This window comes from Hetaerina americana, unplaced genomic scaffold (assembly GCF_022747635.1).
Source record: "Hetaerina americana unplaced genomic scaffold, ioHetAmer1.1.p SCAF_33, whole genome shotgun sequence".
NCBI lineage: Eukaryota > Metazoa > Arthropoda > Insecta > Odonata > Calopterygidae > Hetaerina > Hetaerina americana.
Window position 1 is genome coordinate 2,509,415 of NW_027286908.1, and position 22,198 is coordinate 2,531,612.

The 22,198-nt window shown below is 37.5% G+C and overlaps 1 protein-coding gene across 1 annotated transcript; it reads left to right on the forward strand.

Moving 5' to 3' along the window:
• Nucleotides 1-241: 241 nt before the first annotated feature.
• On the forward strand, nucleotides 242-17,143 carry JMJD6 (Bifunctional arginine demethylase and lysyl-hydroxylase PSR). The gene is made up of 7 exons (XM_071589125.1): nucleotides 242-585; nucleotides 678-883; nucleotides 963-1,115; nucleotides 2,399-2,595; nucleotides 7,668-7,815; nucleotides 10,051-10,239; nucleotides 13,163-17,143. Exons 1-7 carry the CDS (start codon nucleotides 531-533, stop codon nucleotides 13,658-13,660), a joined length of 1,446 nt encoding a protein of 481 aa, XP_071445226.1. The 5' UTR covers nucleotides 242-530; the 3' UTR covers nucleotides 13,661-17,143.
• Nucleotides 17,144-22,198: the final 5,055 nt, after the last annotated feature.

Consider the following 22,198-nt stretch of genomic DNA (forward strand, 5'->3'; position numbering starts at 1 on the left):
GGAAAAATTTGAAAAGTTAAAAGCAAAACATAAAGTGGATTTAATAAAATTGTTCTTCGGAAAGCTGTTCTCAAGCCTTATTGAAAATATTTTTTTCTCATCTCTAGATTGAATCATTCATTCCAGTCCAGGTCATTCTTAAGTTTTATGAACAGCTGCTTATCATCGGCGAGATTAATTTTTGGGGGTCTCATGTTTCAATATCTATTTTTGTTTATCAGTGGCGACGCGATGTGAATTCGCCCTGTTTTTCGGTAGAGTTATCGCATAACGAACAAATTAATGTTAACCTTAAGTGATGATATTTAGCTAAATGTTAGCCGGGTTCCCCAAGATTTTCAAAATCATTACGACCCATTACACTAGATGGCTCTGGGTTCGATTCGCAAGTTCGTCACCCTTTGTAGTGGTGGTGATCGCGGGGATTATTTCCAATGAAAGTTTTATATGTCGATGTTTGATTTGGATTCGTGTTTAAATTCTATTGGCAGCTTTTATTCGGTTGTTTGTTTTCGTATATATAATGAGGTATGGATCATAGAGCTCGTAAGAGGATTAGGGAATTAAAACGGAAAGCTAGGCCAGGTAAGTGGGAGTGTATTTCTTTCAATGATTTCAATTTGAACTATTCACAATTGTGTAATTTGTTAAATTCTCAATTGAATGCTGAACAATAGAACTAAACGAGAAGGGAGCTTGGGTCGAACTAGGTTATGCCAATCAGTTCGACCTCTTCTCGGTAGTCCATGACAATGTGGAAAGAATTCACGTAGACAAATGCTCCCAACGGGATTTTATCGAAAAATATGAGAAAATTTATAAACCCGTGGTGATATGTGGTGTACAGGAAAATTGGAGAGCGAAAAGCAAGTGGACGCTTGAAGTGAGTTGGAAAATACATATTGCGTTTAAGAGTTTTAATTTACAGAATATAATGCAATGCAAATAAACTCCTTATTTAGAGGCTGGCGAAGAAATATCGAAACCAGAAGTTCAAATGTGGAGAAGATAATGAAGGCTATAGTGTTAAAATGAAAATGAAGTATTATATCCAATATATGATGACATCACTAGATGATAGCCCATTGTATATTTTCGACAGCAGCTTTGGGGAGGTAAATATTATGTTACTAGAGGTTTTGTTGTAGTTAGTACTAAATACTTTGGATGACTAGAAACGAAAATGCAATTTACCATATGGAAATCGGTTTTCGTTCATTGGTATACTCATTGAACTCTTCAACATTTTTATCGTCTAATTTATGCCGTGTTTACCAATTTCTCTCCCATATTATGTGATGAAAATATTAGTTTCGTTTTCCTTCTGACACATTATCAAAATGAAAGCCACACGCATAGTGATACAAATATCGAGGTGTGATTTTCACATTCAGAATATTTTTATTCTTTCCATTCTCTGATATTGAGAGAACCGAGTTAAAATTCACAATGGAAACGTAAAATTGAATTTGCTTTTAAAAAATACTAAAATATTAAATTTGATAAAGTTTCATCGAACAATTCGATTAAGTAAAGCATCATGACAAGAATAAAAGGAATTCCTTCACTTTGAAGACCCATGTACTTGATCAGGCTCATGTTTTTACATTGCCAAAGGAAAAACTGAAATAATGTAGAGTTATGTGCATTTACTCTCTCTCTGGGAAAATCAATGTCAGGATCGATGGGATGCTGGTGAAATTTAAAACCGTGAGCTACTAGATAATACTCAAGTTTGTAATTACATGGTTTAAAATTGGTGGTGATGTTACTGCTGGGAACAGGAATTTTACAGCGTTACCACTGGGATTCATATGCTGCAAGTGTAATTAGCCTGCCTACTTTTATTTGAACTAGAATCTATCGTTAATATGGGAAAAAGTTTACTTTAAGCAGTAGTATACCCGAATTTAACATTAAAGGTGCCCAAGTACAGTGATTGCAATAATTTATATCATGAATCAATTGGAATTAAATAAGATTGTTGATGTGCTCACGAGAATAACCTAAAGGAAATGTTATGTATCACAATAAATAAAATTCGTGAAAAAAAGAAAATAAATGTTGTTGAATACAACCTAATAATTTTCAATTATACTTGCAATTGATTATTTGGCATATTCAAACACCAAGTTGTTTTTTGAATCGTGCTTATATACATGAAGCAGTTGTAGCATGCAGCCATAAATTTTGCAATTCTTTGTCATGTCATGGCAAAAATGAAAGCCCACAAATTACTGTTGTGTATACTTTTGGTGATTTGTCCGAAATTTACTAATGGGTGCTGATGAAACTGTAAATGTTTGCAAATACTAAAATCATGTTAATGGGAAATGAAAGAAATACCTCTTCAAGAACTGAACTTAATGTGTTTTCTCTCCACTGCTCTTTTTTTCAGCATCCTAGGAGAAAACGCCTCCTGGAAGATTACGACATACCCAAATATTTTCAAGATGATCTGTTCCAGCATGCCGGAGAAGGCCGGCGGCCTCCATATCGCTGGTTTGTTATGGGTCCTTCAAGGAGTGGAACAGGAATTCACATTGACCCCCTTGGAACCAGTGCCTGGAATGCTTTGGTCTCTGGGCACAAGAGGTACGATAATTAATAGGAGGACACACGTGTTTCTACAGGCATTCTTAGAATATTTGTACATATCCACAATTCATATACCATGGGCAACGATGATGGCATTTTTTTAATCCAAAGTCTCTTTTATTGATATAAGAGACTGTTTTAGCCGTTACTCTGTGGAATTTTTCCATCGTATAGAAAGAAAGAAAACACAGCAATTCCACATTTACACTTTATTCAGACGACCATGGTTTCACCACTGCGTGGCATCTTCAGGTGAAGGCATACATAGTAGAGGGCGGGTATATATACACAGTCAGGGAGGGGGGGTGGATTGGGGAGAACGGAGGAGGGAGGGGGGGGAGGAGTCTGGGTAATGGGCATGAGTGGGAGAGGTCTTAGGCCAATCAGCGGGGGTTTGAAGGCTTTGCGAGGTTAAGGGGGAATGGTTTGTTAATGGGAGGCATAAGAGAGGGGAACGGGAAGGGTACAAAATCTCATTGACCAGGTGGGTTTCTTTAGAATTCTTGCGGGTGATTATTTCCAACTCTTCCAGTGCATCTAACCTTGGACCTTTTTTCTCTATGTGTAAGATGTAGGGGATAAATTTACTGTGGTGTTTGTGTATTGGTAGATGATTTGCGAATTGGGATATGTGTTTGTTGTTTGTGAAACAAGCTAAGTGTTCTTTGGTTCTGATGTTGAATGTTCTCCCAGTCTGTCCAATATATATTGCATTACAGTCATCGCTGCGATGACTGTAGACATCAGTGACATCAGAACCAGACATCTGTCTGGTCTGTGACATCAGAACCAAAGAACACTTAGCTTGTTTCACAAACAACAAACACATATCCCAATTCGCAAATCATCTACCAATACACAAACACCACAGTAAATTTATCCCCTACATCTTACACATAGAGAAAAAAGGTCCAAGGTTAGATGCACTGGAAGAGTTGGAAATAATCACCCGCAAGAATTCTAAAGAAACCCACCTGGTCAATGAGATTTTGTACCCTTCCCGTTCCCCTCTCTTATGCCTCCCATTAACAAACCATTCCCCCTTAACCTCGCAAAGCCTTCAAACCCCCGCTGATTGGCCTAAGACCTCTCCCACTCATGCCCATTACCCAGACTCCTCCCCCCCCTCCCTCCTCCGTTCTCCCCAATCCACCCCCCCCTCCCTGACTGTGTATATATACCCGCCCTCTACTATGTATGCCTTCACCTGAAGATGCCACGCAGTGGTGAAACCATGGTCGTCTGAATAAAGTGTAAATGTGGAATTGCTGTGTTTTCTTTCTTTCTATACTCTTTTATTGAGTAAAATGGGTTATATAACAGTCATGTGCACATTTAGTTTGCATTGAAACATATAGGGGGGTTCATTTTTAGGGTAACTATTTATTGTTTAATTTTATTCTATTAAAAATAGTCATGCTCCATCATTTGCTTGAGTCTACAGTAAGTCATATCAATACAATGTAATTAATTTTATAAATTATTATAAAAAGTAATCTACCGGTTAAGGTAGCATTTGGATGGACACAACTACCCAATAAATATTTTGTGACTCCTAACAAAACACAATCCAGCAACCTACTCTACATCAAGTCCCTCTTCATCTCTGAGTACTTTCTTCCTCCCTTCATCCCGTCCAAGATCCCTATCCTGTTCTCTCCCTTTCCTCGTTTGCCTAACATTCTCCCCTGAATTACAGTCTTCAACATCCCGCTGCCGGTCAATACCCCCTTCAGCCACTTTTCCTACCTCCATAGGATTGCTCCCAACAAACCCATCTCTTCGCCCACAATACCAAGTACTTCCTCATTTGGTTTTTTCTCTGTCCATTTCACCTTCCCCATTCTTCTCCACGCCCACATTTCAAAAGCATCCGATCCATGCCTATCATCCTGTTTTAATGACCATGTTTCCACGCGGTACACAACCACGCTCCATATCAAAGTTTTTACCAGTCTTTTCTTAACATCCTTAATCAATTCCCTCCCTTCATCCCTGTCATCAATTCCCTCCTCCTTGTGAAAGCATCTTTGCCTAGCGCAATTCTTCTCCTTGCGTCCCTACTACTTTGACCATGTTGGTCCAAAACACTTCTAAGATACGTAAACTGTTCTACCTGTTCTAGTTTTTGACCTCGTATTTTAATGTTTAGCTCAGCCTTATTCTTTCTGGAAAATCACATTACCCTTGTTTTATTTATATTGATTCTCCTTCTGTATCTATAGCACTGAATTTCCAATTCACTCAGAAATGCGGTATATTCCTTCATGATTGTTCCACATTTGATGATAAAGGTTTGATTTCTACATCTACATAATACCCCGCAAGCCGCCGCAAGGGCGTGTGGCAGGGGGTGTTAGGTCACCAACCGTAAAAAGGAACAATACCACATGCAAAACAACAACGTGGAAAATTACACCCACAGCAGCACACACACTCATGCAAAAATCCCTTCATCCAACACTCATGCAAACACATATACCGCAAAACCACAAAAAACTGCACCCCAGGATGCAGCACGAAAGCCATCCTGCAACATGCAAGCCTGGACACAACAAGCAAGAATGTGAAACACCACTACCGCATGAACATGCACCACAAAACACTCTACCCCCCGCGGGCAGGGAATGCGACCCAACGTTGCAGGTAGCAGGAATTCCCCCCCCCCTCCCGAGAGGGACGAGGAATTGAAAGGGAGACTTAAAAAAGAAATGAACAGAACATGAATGAGGTCATTCGGAAAGAATGGGTTATTATAGCAAAACACATAAGGTTAGTGGAAGAGCATGCATTTAATTATTTTTTAGACGCTGAGGGTGGTAAGTGGAATTTTTGCTATCTATAACCCTGCAGTTGCAATCCCTTATTGTCCGTGGGAAGAAGGAGTCCTTGAGTCGGCTAGTTCTGGCATCTATTTCCCGAATTTTATATGCATGATCCAAGCGACCAGTGTATGTAGGATTAGGAATAATTTGCGAGACATTGGTGCTGAAACATGCGGATCTGAATTTATTTAATAATTGTTTTTCTCATGCATTCAGTTTTTCAAAGATTCTGCTTGAAGTTCACCATCCTCAAGCCTCTGTGCTGTTGCATAAACGTTTCTGTGAACCCCATCATTCCCTGCCACTGGTCCCTAAGCTTCTAAGATTCATATATGCTTTCTTTCTACCCAATCTTTTGAAACTTTCTTTCCCCTTTTTCCATTAACTCTTAGTTGCAGTCTGTAAAAACAACCTTCGCTTCCTCTCTTTTCTCAATCTCCCCATGGGAGCAGAACATCGACTTAAATTTTAAATTCATCCCCATTTCATTGTCAATTCTCTTCACTAGTACCAAGGTATTGGTTGTTGCAGTGCCGTCTCCCCTTTGTACTCCAGCTACTCAAATTTTCCTGAGTCCACTGTTCTGTAATATAAGATGATCTCCATCACCTTGGCTATCCCAGGTTTGTCCAAGAATGGTATCATAATTATTGACTGAAAATATATTTCTCGTGTATATTAAGTTTCACATGCAAAATATCTATTTCAAACTTAGGGCGGGGTTGCAAATTTAGTGAATGCATTGATATTGTTTGAAATCTCTTAATATATATTGATTACTCATGATTTGATTTTCCTTGGTTCATGGTTAATGTCTTATGAGTTTAGATATTTTTGTCATTTTATTATTTTCATCATTTTTGTCATTAATCATCTGTGACAAGAATTGTTTTTAGCCCTTCGCATCATGTTCAACTTCATGGCTTTGGGTTTTCTTGAAATGCAACGATTTCCTTAATTCTAGACTAATAGAGACTTTAGTTATCGATATCCCAGGTAGCATTGCAACACAATATGAGACTTTCTTAAGCTTGTCTTTCATAGAATTTTGCCCTGGCAATTTTGTCTTTTATCCTTTGTTCTGTTTGTCCACTTCGACATTTTTTCCCCTTAAGAAGTCATCACATTACAAGTAAACACCATGAATGCCACTTCACTAATTGTATTTTGCCATCGTTTTCTTTACCATCTCATTCTTGATGTATTGAAGCTTCCTTTTGGTTTTTTTTTACGCTTTAGTGCTAACTCGCTCCAAAGCTATGGTAGTTATTTTCACGATGGAAAATCATTCCAGTGGAGACATGCAGTTTCGGCTCTATGTTTGCACATGGAGGTCTGTAGTGAGACCGAGCAGGGAGGCAGAGATGTATAGCATGGTAATCATTAGATGTGAAGATGAGTTTTGTACAAAGTGGGTAAAAAATAACAAATTTTGATGGGTACGGCACATAGGTGGAGGTCAATTTGTACTGGAAATCATGCAGTTGAAAAGAAGGTATACATATGTAGTAAGGATGGTGGGTGAAGAAATTAAATCAATGTGGCAGGCAATCTATAAAAATTGTTTGGTAAGGGGAGGAGGTGAGTAGATGGGAGCCTATTTGTGTATACTTTGTTTTGGTGATAGGTATTTGCGTTCCAAAGTTTCATCAGCGTTTCTCTCTTCGCTGATATTCTCGACAGAGTCAAAATTTATTCCTCTCCCCCCTCACATACTTCTCTGTGAGCTTGTGAAAATTTTGACCTATTACAATTAACTTAGCCATTAGTTACTCCTTTTGTCATTTTTTTAGGAGGGTAAGTCGATAATAAATAAGTCGTATATATCAATCAGAGACAAACGCAGGAGCTGTCATGAGCATTAAAATTGCAATGCTTGAAACATTCACTTTATAGCCCCAACTTAGCCCTTAGTCAATGATTGTCACCTGTTCAGGCTGCTATAAAAAATTACTTGGGTGGCCGACATTTTGAAAATGATGTTGCCGTTGAGGTTACTCCTTGACTGTGACAGCAAACAAAAGACTTCTTTGCTGCTGGCTATCAAGGACTTGCAAAGAGATGGCATAAGTGTCTGAATGCACGGGGTGAATGTGTAAAAAAAGAGATAAAAATTTCAGGAAATTACTGCTTTGATTATTAAATCCTTTATCGAGTTTTGCAATTTATTTATTGACTTACCCTTGTATAGCATGAGACTTAATGATATGTGATTATACTTGGAATAATTAATGTTTCTTTTAGATGGTGTTTGTTCCCTACACACACGCCAAAGGAGCTGATAAAGGTCACATCCGGTGAGGGTGGGAAACAGCAGGATGAGGCCATCACATGGTTTAAGGTGGTTTACCCAAGAACTCAGTTGCCATCCTGGCCGGAATCCTGCAGGCCGGTGAGTCATGAAAACAAGCACTAAAATTGTTTGCCATTAATCTTTGTTTGTGTAAGAATGAAGTCATAAAACATTTTTGCAAAGAAATACTTTATATTCTTATCCTTTAAAGTATGAATGTAGCCAATTGGCAACAACAAAGCTTTTTTAGTTGAAAACTCATGCCTAAATTAGGTTGGAATATGTGTATTGTTGTTGGTTTAAATAACCTTATTGTTTATTCAGAGGGAGGTGTGGTAGTTCTTGGGGTAGATTACTTAAAGGAGGGCCTGGATTCCATAAAGTGCATAAGCTTATAATAATAACTTAACTGTTCTGTTTGTAAAGTAAATGAAGTAGAACATGGTCAACAGGGCAAGGAAAAGAAATTAAATAGTAATTTGTACGCAAAAACATTACTAAACGGAACATAAAATCACACAGAAAACATCATTCTTATTAGAATTTGGCATCTAAGAATTCATCAATACTGTGGTAACACTTAAGGGGTAACTTCTTGACTTCAATTTTAAAGGCAGTCACAGTAGACTTATTTTTTATGTTCATTGGCAGTTTCTTATAAATCATTGAGGCTGCATGATGTGGGCCTTTCTTCGATATAGTCTGTGATTGATTTTTGAGGTGCACATTCTCCCTTCCACGTGTCAAGTGATCATGCACGGAGGAATTTGGTAAAAACAAACATCGAGTCTTTCTCACAAGTAATGAGCAATGAAGGATGTGTATGCATAGCAGGGTCATTAAATTAGGTTGCTTAAATAGTGGTCTTCCTGGGGTCTTCATGGGAGCATTCACCATTGCTTTTACAGACCTTTTTTTGCATGGAAAATGTCTTCATTGCTGCACTTAGAGCTCCCCCAGAAGACAACTCCATAGGTTAAGTAGGAATGAATTTTGGCATTGTATACCAGTTTCAAAGTCTCAAAGTGAGGTAGTTGAGGTAAGTTTCTTGATCATGTATGTCCCAGTGGCCATTTTATTGATTATTTCATCAACATTAGAATACCAGTCAAGGTTTTCATTGAGAGATAATTCCACAAATTTTGTGGAACTGGACTGGTTAATAGGTTCATGTGAATCTGCTCTAAGAAAAGGACTTAAAGTAGGTGGATTAATTTTATTATGGTATTTTAGAAAACATGTTTTATTCTCATTCAGTAGCAAGTTGTTTGACCTACACCAGTTAGACTTGTTTATTTAGAGTACGATGAGCAGAGGTGTTAATATCTGTAAAGTTCTCTCCCATCCTTAATCTAGACATATCATTAGCATATAATATTACCCCACTATTTGGTAAATAAGTGGAGAGGTCATTTATGAACATAATAAATAAAAGTGGACCTAGAACTGAGCTTTGAGGTACTCCACTTACTCTTCCTCAACCAAGCTTCTGTTTTGTAACTGTGCTTAAGGTATTATTCTCACAAATGTAGATATATTCAAGACAGAGGAAAGATAGATTGTTTTCTTGAATGCTTAAATGGTAGAGCATTGGCCCAGCAAGTCAAAAGGTCCATGGTTCAAGTCCCGGTCAAGGAAATCTTTTTTTCCTTGGTGTCTGCATTTATCTTCCCCATTAACCTTGTGTTTGTCCTTTCATGTGTGTTTCTATCCGATTTCCATATATCTATATCCCTGTGAAAATGTTTTCACATGATATAGCAGTGGAACTGATTGGCCCCCTGGAAATGATGCCCTACATCTAAGCTAGTTGGAGCAAAATATTATTAGTGGAATGTCACAAACGTAATCATTTTTGTCATTTTGGAAGAAGTGCAGTTTCTGATCTGATATCATTTATTCACTAGTTTATACTGTTACATTTTGACTTACGTTTAAAAATCTGCCTAAACATTTGAAAAATAAAACAAAAAATTTGCTAATCTAGAAGACTCTATTTGCATACATCTTGTTGATGAGTATAATTGTAGTGTAAATGAATATTTATGTAAAACTTAGTGATCTGTATCCCATTGATGTCCTATACAACTGTCATTTATTCTCAATACTCTACACTGTGTCTGCTGGACAAATTAATTTGTTATTTGTACTACTCTTTAAAATAATTTTTGGAGTAAAATTGTTCTGCCATTATTAATACCCCGATTTTTGATAATTATATTTCATATTATCACTGTTGCATTCTGGTGAATGTGAAATATCCTTTTTTATTTTATAGTTTTTATGATAATTTTGCCTGTACAACAACAATCTTTTATTGTATTCATTTTGCAGTTAGAGATATTGCAGAAGCCGGGTGAAACCGTGTTTGTTCCTGGTGGTTGGTGGCATGTGGTCCTCAACCTAGATGCTACGATTGCGGTAACGCAGAATTTCTGCAGTCGTACAAACTTCCCTGTAGTCTGGCATAAGACTGTTAGGGGGCGTCCCAAACTCTCCCGCAAGTGGTATCGTGTTCTGAAGGTAAGAGTGTGTTGGTGGCAGTGTGTAATTTTGCAGAATTGTGAAATTTTGACCCAAAAAGAAGTCTTCGATGTGATCATAAGTTTCTTCCAATCTAACTCCTCAAGACTTGTATTGCAAATTCGGAAGGAGGCTTTTATGCTGCCAAAGATTCCTAAATGAATATTATTACTGCACTTGTACTTGGTTGCTAGATTATCACTAGTGTTCACTGGGCAGCAATGTATTTGCTCTTGAGGTGTTGCAGTATAAATAATCATTCAACATGATTCATTTCTTAATCATCCAAAAACTTTGAAACTTTTATAATAATCATGATAACTTTCTGTTGATCAGGTAGATAATGGAACATTTGTCCACAATAATGTAGAGAATAAATGAAAAACATTCCTATGTGGAGCACACTGTTACACAAGGGGCATAAGTCTAATCACGATTTGTCTTTTTCTGTCTTACAATGTGTACATCTTACATCCCTAATGTGCATAAGAAATATTTGAGGAGCAGTGGCTTCTCAAGTTCAAGCTTAAAAGGAGTCGCAGTGGAAAATAATGCTCATGGGCCGTTTGTTTGTCTTTAAGTAGTGAGACTTGTGTTATATGAGGTCCTCTCTTTGAATCAATTTTTAGGGGTTGATTTCTTGGGTGCACATTCTCCATTCCGTGTTGTGTCAAGTGACATTGCACTGTGGAATTAAATGAAAACAAACATCAATTCTTTTTTTACAAGTAAGGAGCAGTGAAGGATGTTTATGCATAGTAGGGTCAATAATTTCAGTTCCTTAAAATAGCAGTGGCCCATAAGGGGTCCTGTTGGAAGCATTCACCATAGGTATAGGTTTTGCAACAGTGGCAAAACCCTGTAATCAGGTCTTTATGTCTTGGAACATTATATATGAATGTGTAATTTATTGGTTATTTGGTCTTTTGATGCCATTATCATGGTACCCATTGGCCAAGAAAATCCTAGCAATCAAGGAAAAAAGTCTGGGAATTTATTTTGGACTGGAAAAGTAAGGAGAAAGAGAATTTTTGGACTGTGTCTAGTATTTGTGAGGAGAGATTTTCATTGTAAGAGTTGATCAGGCCAATATTAGTCCCTATCCACACGAATATATAATGTAGTAAAAGCAGCTGCATCTTACCATTATCTCATTGAATATCAGTTTGGTTTTAGGAAGGGTAGGTTAACCCATAACACCGTACTACATTATCAGCTCATACAGTAATGATAGAGTCACGGAGATATGCTGTCAACCTGATATGTTCTTGTATTCATTTTTACCTCTTCTACAATTCAAGACCGTAGCACTTATGGCATGTAAGACTGATGAATTAATGAAGTTCCCAGTTCACATCTGTGGTGTTATCACCCCAGCCGCATAAAGCTTTCAGCAGCTATTGCTTATATGTTGATATCAGTCACTTTGTTACTTATTTGCATGATCTTTACAATTTGATGGCATACTAGTGATTTTAGTGTTACTAATTCCACCTTGCTGTTCTAATTTACTGCCCTTGTTTGATATTTCTATAACTTCTGCTTGGAGATCTGCAAAGAATTTGAGATTATCATTGATTTAGAACGGTAGTATCTTTCATAATGAGCCCCTGCTGTTTGCTCAAACATTTCATCCTCTAATGGATGTAATGGGGGATGGTGTTATTATTTGCAACTCCATCATGATAAAAAGGAAAGAAAATATATTGCGATTTCATGCAAAATAAATTTATTCGCGACTTGTTTAGATGCATATAATGACAACATTCTGTATCAAAACCAGTCTCCTATAACTTTATTTTGTGTGGAATATCAAAGTATTTTCTTTACTACTCTTCTAAATTGTGGAGCTGTAGAGAAAATGCGAATGTAGATCCCACACAGCAGATCCGAAAAACAAAACTCCACAATGGTCTATTTTGTGGAAACATTCTAAACCTTTCATGCAATACAATTTGGAAGAACCTTATAATTATAGCTTTCAAATTCACAGAATAGGGTGTTAACATTTAAATGACTTGTCACTATCAGATTACATGCATTAACTGCTTAAAGGAAAAAGTTGCTGGCTAGTATTGCATTTTTTTCTGGGGAACCCAAATTTTATAGGGAGAAATGACCACAAATTCAAGGTAAATTGCCGGGCACAAAGAACGAAAAAAAAAATTTCTTTTCTAAATAAAACAAAAGTTGATTGGAACACCCTAACTGCAAACATATTCGAGCCCTTTCATAACAGAGTGCATACTTTTAAGAAAAGATGTAAGGAATGTATGTAATAATTTGATTTATGTGTGGTGTAAAATTATATGTAAAAGCTTAATTTTTTTTAATTTATCTTTTTTTTTTGTTGCTGATTGATTGATGTTAATGAGATGGGGTCTTTCTTGTTTTGTGCTAGAGATTTGTGTTTGGAAGTTACCTTTAAGTGTACTTTTGTTTTACTGACTGATTTTTACCTATTATCTCTTGTGATTACTTGGGACTTGTGTGCCACCTGACACTGTCTATCTGCACATGTGGATTTTAAAAAATAAACAAATATTTTTGCATAATATCCCGCTAGCCACGACAAGGACGTGTGGCAGGGAGTGTTAAGACACGTTATGCTCACAGAATTAATTATTTGTTCGTCACTTATTTGAATATTAATTAGACTAATTTTCTTTCGAATGTGTCTTACTCCAAGGTAAGCTATGTTCTGTATTTCTATGTGCATATGCTTTGACAGTTTTCTTTATCTTTTGTAAAGTATTTGTGTTTTTATTATGTGTGTTCCATGAGAGATAGTTCAATTTGTACATCCCTCTCGCTCCTCCTTGTAAAGTTTAATCATCTTCCGGAGGGGTGGTTGGGCCATTTTCCTCATCCACCCTCTCCCACTTAAATAACAGCTGCAAACGCACGTGTTTGCCCATTCAAGGTGAAGGAACCCTCCCTAGCTGCACTTGCCGACCACGTGGACATCAGCCAGTCGACTGGTGTAGCATCCGATTCTTCGAATTCCACATCCTCGTCTTCCTCGTCCTCATCAGAGGCCGACGTCTCCTCTCATCACCCTTCGTCAGATGAAGAGGGAGAGGGAGGGAGCACTGGGGCCGAGGGGCTGAAGCACTCGGGCCGCCACCGGAAGAGGGCGCCTTCATCCTCGCACTCCTCTTCGTCCTCCTCCTCCCCCGCATCATCCTCGACCAACTCGGCAACGGGCATCTTGGATCTGCCATGCACCATTGTCTTGGACAATGGCGAGATGGGTGGGGTTGTTGAGGATGGGGGCCCAGGGGGAGAGGTGCTCAAAAGTTTGGCTTCAGGGGGTGGAGTCATTAGGAGACACGATCCGAGGGATGAGGAGGACAGCGGCCAGGAGTCGCTGACCTCAGAGCACAAGAAGAAGAAGCGGAGAAAAGTTGAGCATCACTGAAATTTGTGATTGGTGGGGGTCATCACCGCCCTCATGCATCGTTGTGGTCTCCATAAAAGAGAGAGGTTTTTTAAGAGGAAAAAATGATGAACTTGTATTTTGAAAGGATTTGTTGTTGATTGTGATGTTGTAATCGGTGACTGCCATGGGAGTGTTTGAATGTACAGTTTTTTGTTTTGATGCCTGAGGCACAGAGCTTTCATTTTTATAAGATTTATTGTGTCGTTTGGTGCTGTAACTAGAACTGATGACTTGAGCTTTTCATTTCTCTCCTAGTGCACTGAACTTGGTCCACCATCTGAAGCCATTTGGATTTGAATTGTACGCGCCCATGATTTCCCCCTCTTTTGGGCCGTTAATTAATAAAAAATATCATTGAATTTTCTAAGTTAATCAATATCTATTTGAAATATCTGTCCAGTGCATGACAATATTATGATGAAACGAATTTTGGAAAGGAATTTATTTGAAACAAAAGCTTTTTTCTTGACATGTATCTATGTAATACATTTATTTACCTGTGTTCAATAATCATATTATGAATTGTATTTAAGCTGAAGCCAGTGAGATGTCATTTTTCACGGCAGATGATGGAATCACTCAAAAATTGTTTTCTATCTCCTAAGCAGCCCAGTGGTCAACTATTACTTTCCTGGTTTAGATGGAATTTATATGACGTAAGCACTTGAAACTGATGGAAATATCCCAGTGTGTTCAATTTCTCTATGCGACTGGAGAGTCTGGGAATCCAAGCATTGGTGCGTAAATCATCAAAAAAATCAAGCTTTTATTTGGGTGGTGAACTATTGAGCATGTATTTTCAAATACAATGAGGACTTAGCTCTGTGCCTCGGTTGAAGATATTGTGCCAAAATGACTCAAATGCCGATGACATGCAACTCTACATGTGTTTCACAAAGTAAAAATTGCTGTTAATTATATTGTTGTGAAAAATGGAAAGATATATCTATGTGACTTTTTAAACCATTAAATGTCGTATTTGCTCTTCAGTTTTGAAGACTTGTGTGGCCATAAACAGCCTTTGATTCCCTCGAGGTTAGCAATCTTATTGGGGGGATGACTATTAACCAAAAGGCAAGAATACTTGTTTTATTATTATGAACTAGTCTGCAAGTTTATTTAAGTCACAACATTTTTGTGAATTTTTTTAGGAGAAGACAAAATAATAATCTTATGGATTCCAAGATGAAGGAATGTCATAAAGTCTATATTCTAATGTGTGTTACATAAATGGATCTGAAAAAAAAAACTGTGGAGTTATACTTTGGATTTAATGCCGTATAGTGAAGTTCATAGTCTAGCGTCTCAGATTCCTTGTCACCAAACAATTTTTATCTGATTTTGATGCAATATTTGTGATGCGATTGAAAACTCGTGCATCAAATTAAAAGAATTACATTACTAAAACTAGTGCAATCAAGGGAGCAAAATTGAATTGCCGTTTTCATTTCAAACAAGAATCAACAGTACAGTTTATATTGATATATTACTATTTTCATCTTATTGCTGATGTCAATTTCTGCATTGATTGTATTCCAATGTCCTAGTTGACTCAATAGGATTCAGACCTACAAAACTTCATAGGTCCATGACCATGGACGAAAAAAATATTTCTTATTAAACTTCTTCTGCATTCTATTATTTCCCATGCCAATCTATCCCTCACTTTAGGTCACTATTCATTACAGAGTTAAAAAACCTCTCCCCTTCCAATAATTTTTCGTTTGACCTGTCCTTTTTTAATGTTGTGCAAGCTATTAAGTTAGTGAAAAAACTCTTGTTAGCTGAATGGCTGAATTTTGCTCCTTTTAGAGTACAGAATTCCTCTATGCCTTTATGTTCCCTGTCAACATGTGACATTGGTGTGCTCTCCTATGTGGCATCACACCTCACCCCAGCCCATGCAACTTTTCCCCGCTTCGTCCAATCCGACGCGTCATGCTTACGAGTTTAGTTATGAAATACTCTTTTAATTTAAGGTGTAATGAGTAATTAAATATGTTCAAAACATATCTTTGCTATTCATATGGGCTGATTTGGTAGTGGTGGTCTAGAGGTAAAAAGGTTGATATTCGGTTGACCCATCCTGTACTCATTAGAATATTGACTGCATACAACATGACACAGGAGCAAGAGACGGTTTTGGAATAAAGTGTTGCAATACCATTCTGATATGCCTTTTATGTAACTTTTTTTGCTTTCCATGATAGTCAAGAGGAAGCATATAGTCATTTATAGAGTAGTTTATATATTCTTAGTGTACATGATAAAAACATGAAGCTACCAGCACTACCAAGTTCTACCCATAGTTGACCTGTTTGTTTGAAACAGTAAAATGTTCAATTTTATTTATTACCAAATGCAAAGGTTTCTGTGACTGAACAATTGTGGTTCATCCTTATCCTAATTTCAACCAGACTGAATTACGTTTTATAACTACTGAGGAACTTTTTATTTTTATGGATATTTCACCGGCTAGTGTGGTTCAGAAGAGTTGATACGATGCGTGGGCTTTTTCAGTCTTTGATGAATTGTTGATTGCAAGTTTCACCTAACATGCATTGAAGTACTTTGAAAAAATTTATACTTGTGACAGTAATATTAAAGTTTTGTCAATGATCTTTACTGGTACGATTGTTTGCACATTATAAATTTTTTCGAATAGCAATTTGAAGCTGTGTATAAATAATTTATTTGATGTGTTAGCTGCAAAAAAAAACCTCGTATATGAGATGTTTCGTGTATATTGACATGTAAACTATTCAAGTAATTTATTACACTGTTTCTACTGTTAGTGTGACTGAATGCAAATGGCTTCCTCAGTGTGACATCTATCCATATATTTTTAAAAATGAAGTGATTTGTAAAGTATTGAATTGAATAGATTTGCTAAGGGTTAATGTGAAATTGTTGTCTCTTCTGTTTAGGGGGAGTATTAAATAGGAAATCTGGTGCCTTTTCAATCTTTTGAAAATAGCATAACTTGAAAAGTATATAGTATTCCTTGCCTCCATGAAGGACCTGATTGTTAAATGAATGTGAGTATTGGAAAAAAATTTGAGATAAAAAATGTACAGAATATTTTTACTTGTGACACCTTTTTTACCACATTGTACAATATTTTTTCCCAGTGAATCCTGGTTTTTTATTGAACTTACAAATACATTTCATTGTCATGACTTTTTATAGTATTGATTTGCACTAGACTGTTGCTTGTGCATTGCTGTCTGTGTAAAATACACTCATGTTAATCTCATTCTGTTGGATGAGCTCAGAACTGAAATCTGAATCAGTGACCTCAGCATTAATTAGCTGTAAGAGAATATCTGATGCAGGTAGACCATTTCCTATCGTCTTGATAGTATTGAAGAAATTGAAACTGTTATCTATTATTTGGACGTTATTATTATAGTTTGTAACTTGTATTTCAAGCATATTCATATTTTCATTAAATTTTTTTTGCCAGAATCCCCCCTTGTTATTTCCCTTCTCACTCCTGGATGATAAATGTTTTCTGCTGATTTGGTAACTGTTTGAATTCGAACACATTGAAATGTTAATTATTCACTTTCAATTATGTTAGCTATTTATGCTTGCTGGCTTTGAATATATATTTTATTTATTTTCATCTCCACCTAAGGCAAGCAATATTAAAGATTCATAAAAATCTTTGAAAATTAAATTTGATCCTGGAATATTTAGGAACAAAGCAATGGATTACATTTTATTTAAGTGTAATTAAATAGCTTGTCGATTGTAAGGAATGAATGAGCATTATTTACTTATCAACTGTTGACAAGCTATATCGATTCATGAAGTAAGAATAATGCTTTTTGTTGTGCAAGAAGACATGTATAGACAAATAGATCAAAATGAGTGTAGCTGTGCTTATTTTGGGGATGCATTTATGTGAAATTTAACTATTATTTCTTTTAATGCAGTCTGCATGTTCTAGAATGTACTGTTTCTCAACAGTTTTTTAAATGAAATTTTTAATAACTGAATAAACATTAATGGCATAGTTATCCTCATTCACAAATGCCTCCGCATAATTTCACATTTTGCCAATGCATTTCTCTTGGTTTGACAGATTTCCATCCGCAGTGTATTAGGTCTCCTTATGTACAACATTTGGTGTAATGTGTGAATTTATATTTATTATGGATCGCTTAGGTTATGTCCCAGTATTGAGACTTGGAATTTTGGTTCAAATTAGTATTGTTGGTCATTGTAGGAAGCAAGTTGTTTCTATAGTGAGAAAATAATATTTTAGCAAATAGCCAGAGGGTTTGAATTGGAAGTCGATCCTGGAAGTTGAGAGAGAATTCTTCCTCTGGTGTCACAAGATCTTCATCAGGATATTCTCTTACATTGGAACATATGGAGTCCACGAATGGAATAGTTTTTTTCCCAAAAATATGGAAAGCAACATTGTAATCCATTCTTTTATTTTGGAATGTTGTAAGATATATTCAGGCTCACCTAGCTTGATAATTGCTATGTAATTGATTCTAGACTCAATTTCATTCAAGCTATTCTACAGGTTAATGGAAGGATTTAATTAATTCCTAATGACTCTTTGCTTCTAAGTCTCCGGAGAACTTTCCCTATCTTTCTTTGTTACTTCTGCCTGCCTTCATGTTGTCTAAAAAAGCCACTCTCTTCCCACCTTTACCCTGAATTCTCAATGTTCTCCCATTGCATCATCAATATCTAACTCCACCATTCAATATTTCCTCCACTTTCTCTATTTTTTTCCAATTGCTACTAGCAACTTCCTCCCCTAGCCCATGATGTATGAAACTTTTTTGACTGTCTTCCTCTCTCTATTCAACTTATTTTCTCTGTTCTCCACCATGCCCACATCTCAAAAGCTGCCAATCTATGCTCATCCTTTTGCCTCCAAGGCATATGTAAAGCACACTACTCCATATAGCTCTTCTCTTCTTGTAAATACTTCTTTAACCTCTGCAATTCATTTAATGTCCCCACTACTATACCCAATACTGAACAAATGAAACATACAATTCTGCACTTACTGATGTTTATTCTCCTCCCATTTGGTTGAAAAGCTTAGCTGATTAGTATATTGCCCAGTAGTGTGACAAACATTCAGTATGTATGCTCTGCTAGACTGCTGAGACCTTTTCGGTGACAAATGCTAGGGGAGGAAATATGACAAGAGACATCTTCACCTTCTAGGATAAAGTTTTGAAGGGGTTGTGTAGCCTGGCATCCTACTAATAGCTGGAGTGCATTTAATTTAAAGATGAGTTCTGCTCCATAATCTGGGCAATATTAATTCATGGTGACATGGACCTCACTTTCTATGGCTATGAAACATGAACAATAGCAGCAGCAAAAAAGAAAATATTAATGAGAAAGATGCCAAAACTGACTTTCTCTCAATTTAAAAAATGGTGACTTTAAAATTGTCAGTCATAGCATTGCTGAAGGATTTTCATTCATATCTCCTCTGGGAATAACATTCTCATAAACATGAGTACCATGTAAGGCTCATATCTGCGCATGGGCGTTACAAGAAGATACTAGGAATGGCATATGAGCTTGAAAGTGTATCTGAAAAAAATCCTTGCACACCAATGTTCAAATGAATTTGCTTTTAACATAAGGTGATTGTGCATTATTTCACCTTTCCGTACATCCTGAGTACCCTTCAGCAGGAAGATACAAGTATGCTATCATTGGTTGTTCAATCCTAAGATTGGTTGACTGCAGCCTCTATTCCTACCCTATCTGATGCTAATTGGCTTACTTCATGGTAGTTTTTGCATTGTACTTCCTTTTTTATTTGTCCCATGTATTTACCCCTTGGCCATCCTCTTGGGACTTTTTACTCTATTTTTCCTTTTTATTATATTCTTCACGAATCCATTTGTGTCTCAGGTCTTGGTCAATCCATCCGGTTCTTCTTTTCTTTATAGTGTTCCATAAGGTCCCTTCTTAATCTATTCTTCTGTATACTTCTTCCATTCAGGGATCAAGATTGGTGTGGTGGCTATCGTACTGGCTTCCCACCCAGAGGGCTCGGGTTCAAATCCCGGAGGTGTCGAATATTTTTCAGAGGTATCTCGATCCGTACTTGAGCTGCTTTGTGGAGGGCACGTTGAGTGAGTACGCTGTCCGTTGGATGGGACGTCAAGCTGCGGACTCCTTGGCTCCTTTGGTAAAGAGTAGGCCAATGTCGACGCTGAGTTTCTCTCCATCCTTCATCCTTTCCTGTCCATCCCCTATGGTGCAAATGACCTCAGCAGTCGGTCGCCTCCCCTAAATACTACTAACACTTCTGCAATTCTTATTTTATCCATCCATTTGATCTTAGATATCCTCCTCCAGCACCAGGTGTCGAAGGCTTCTAGTCTTTTCTGGTCTACTTTTCCGATTGTCCATGCTTTTCATCCATAGAGTGCCATATTCCTTATGAACGTTTTCTTGTAATATTTCCTTGTTCGTAGTTCTATCTTCTTTAAACACAGCAGTTGTCTTTTCATTGTGAATTCTCTCTTAGCTTGAGCTATTCTTTGCTTGATGCCTGTAGTATTTCCTCCCTCCCATGTGATAGTACTTCCGAGATAGGTGAAGGAATCCACTTGCTCTAATTTTTGTCCTTTCAGTGTGACTACTCTATTCCACTTATCTCTTCCACATGTTAGGATTTTAGTCTTTGTCTTGTTTATTTTCATGTTGTATCTTTGTAGAACTTGATCCAATACGTTTAGTGACCTTTGAAAATACTCCTGGTTTTCCACTATCATTGCAATATCGTTGGCAAAGTGTAGCATGTTTATCTCTTCTCCATTGATTCTAATTCTGTTTAATCTGAAGCACTTTGCTTCTCTTATTGCCTCCTCTGGGTACATGTTGAACGATGCAGGTGAGAGGTTGCATCCTAGTCTAACTCCTTTGTTAATTTTATCCTCTACAGGTATATGGCTTCCATCTCTCATTTGCATTGTGGCTACTTGCTTCTTGTATAGCTGATAGATTATTTTTCTGTTATTGTAATTTATTCCAAGTTTTTCCAGCAGTCCAAACATCGTGTTCCATTCCACATTGTCGAAGGCTTTCTTCAAGTCCAAAAATACCACTTACAGTTGCTTGGTCACATTTATTCTTTTCTCTATTATGATTCTCAGACAGAGTATGGCGTTCCTGGTTCCTCTGCTCTTCCTAAAACCAAATTGGTTTTTTAATAGGTTATCTTCATTATTCCATTCCATCCTTTGTCTTATTATTTGTTTAAGTATTTTTGATGCATGCAACACAAGACTCAAGATTTGTTGTTCATCACAGTTCTCAGTCTTCGTCTTCTTTGGTATCGTGATCATCACACTTCTTTGAAAGTGTTCAAAGATCCTCCGGTCATCTCCCGAGTATACGACTCAATGTCTGTCGCTCCAGTATTCTTCTACTCCCTTCCACTTGATCTCGTTAACTCCCAGGTTGTCTATACCCAGCCTCTCCATTTCTCTCTTGGCATTCTATAGCTTTCCGCTCACCCCTAAGGATCTTACATTCCATGTCCCTATCCTGCAGCTATCTTTCCTAACCGATGTACCCTTCCCAGTAGTCCCCACCTGGAGATCTGATTAGGGCACTATTTTATATCCAGAATATTTTACCGGGAAGGATGCCATCATGTCATAAATAGGTTGAGTGTAGGGCTGCATCTCCTCGGTAGATTAATGCCGTGGTTTCCCGTTGCCTTCTCCATCGCAGTACTTTGGTGATTCCATGAACTTCACTCTCACCCAAAGCTGTTGTGGCTGTTGATTCCGGACCAATCTCCTTGATCTTTGCCGTCAATGCCTTCTAATGAGAGCTGCTTCCTCCCAGTAGTGGGGTCATTTTGTGTAGCGTGTGAAAGTTGTCAACCGCAGGTAAATATTTTCTGACAAAATAGCCAGAAAAATATTCTCAATCCTATGGTCTCAAACCCCCGAGGGTATGAGGGTCTAACACCCTACTACTGATCCACTCCGCTTCCCGAGTATGCCATAATATCTCCCTAAGGTTTAAATTGGAGGAATTTTTCCTAAATTTATCCCTTCCAAGGCCAGTTGCTGACTAATTTATTTAAATCACTGTTTTCTCATATGATGACCTCCTATTATAGCACCCTAGTTTAGGAGCCATGTAAAAGCCAGCTCCACATCAAAGATTTTCTAATATTTTCTTTCTTTACACCCTTATTTATACACTTACTCCTTGTTAACTCCTGCCTCTTGGGGATCGAGATGGTGTGGCGGCTGTCTTAGTGGCTTCCCACTCAGAGGGCCCGGGTTCAAATCTCAGTGGTGTTGAATATTTTTCAGGGGTATCTCAATCCCTACTTGAGGTGCTTTGTGGAGGGCACTTGAGTTGAGTGAGTATGCCATCTGGCGGATGGGACGTTAAGCTGTGGACCCCTCGGTGCCTCTTGTAAAGAGTAGGCTAATGCTGATGCTAGGTTTCTCTCCACCCTTCATCCTTTTCTGTCTATCCCTAATGGCGCAA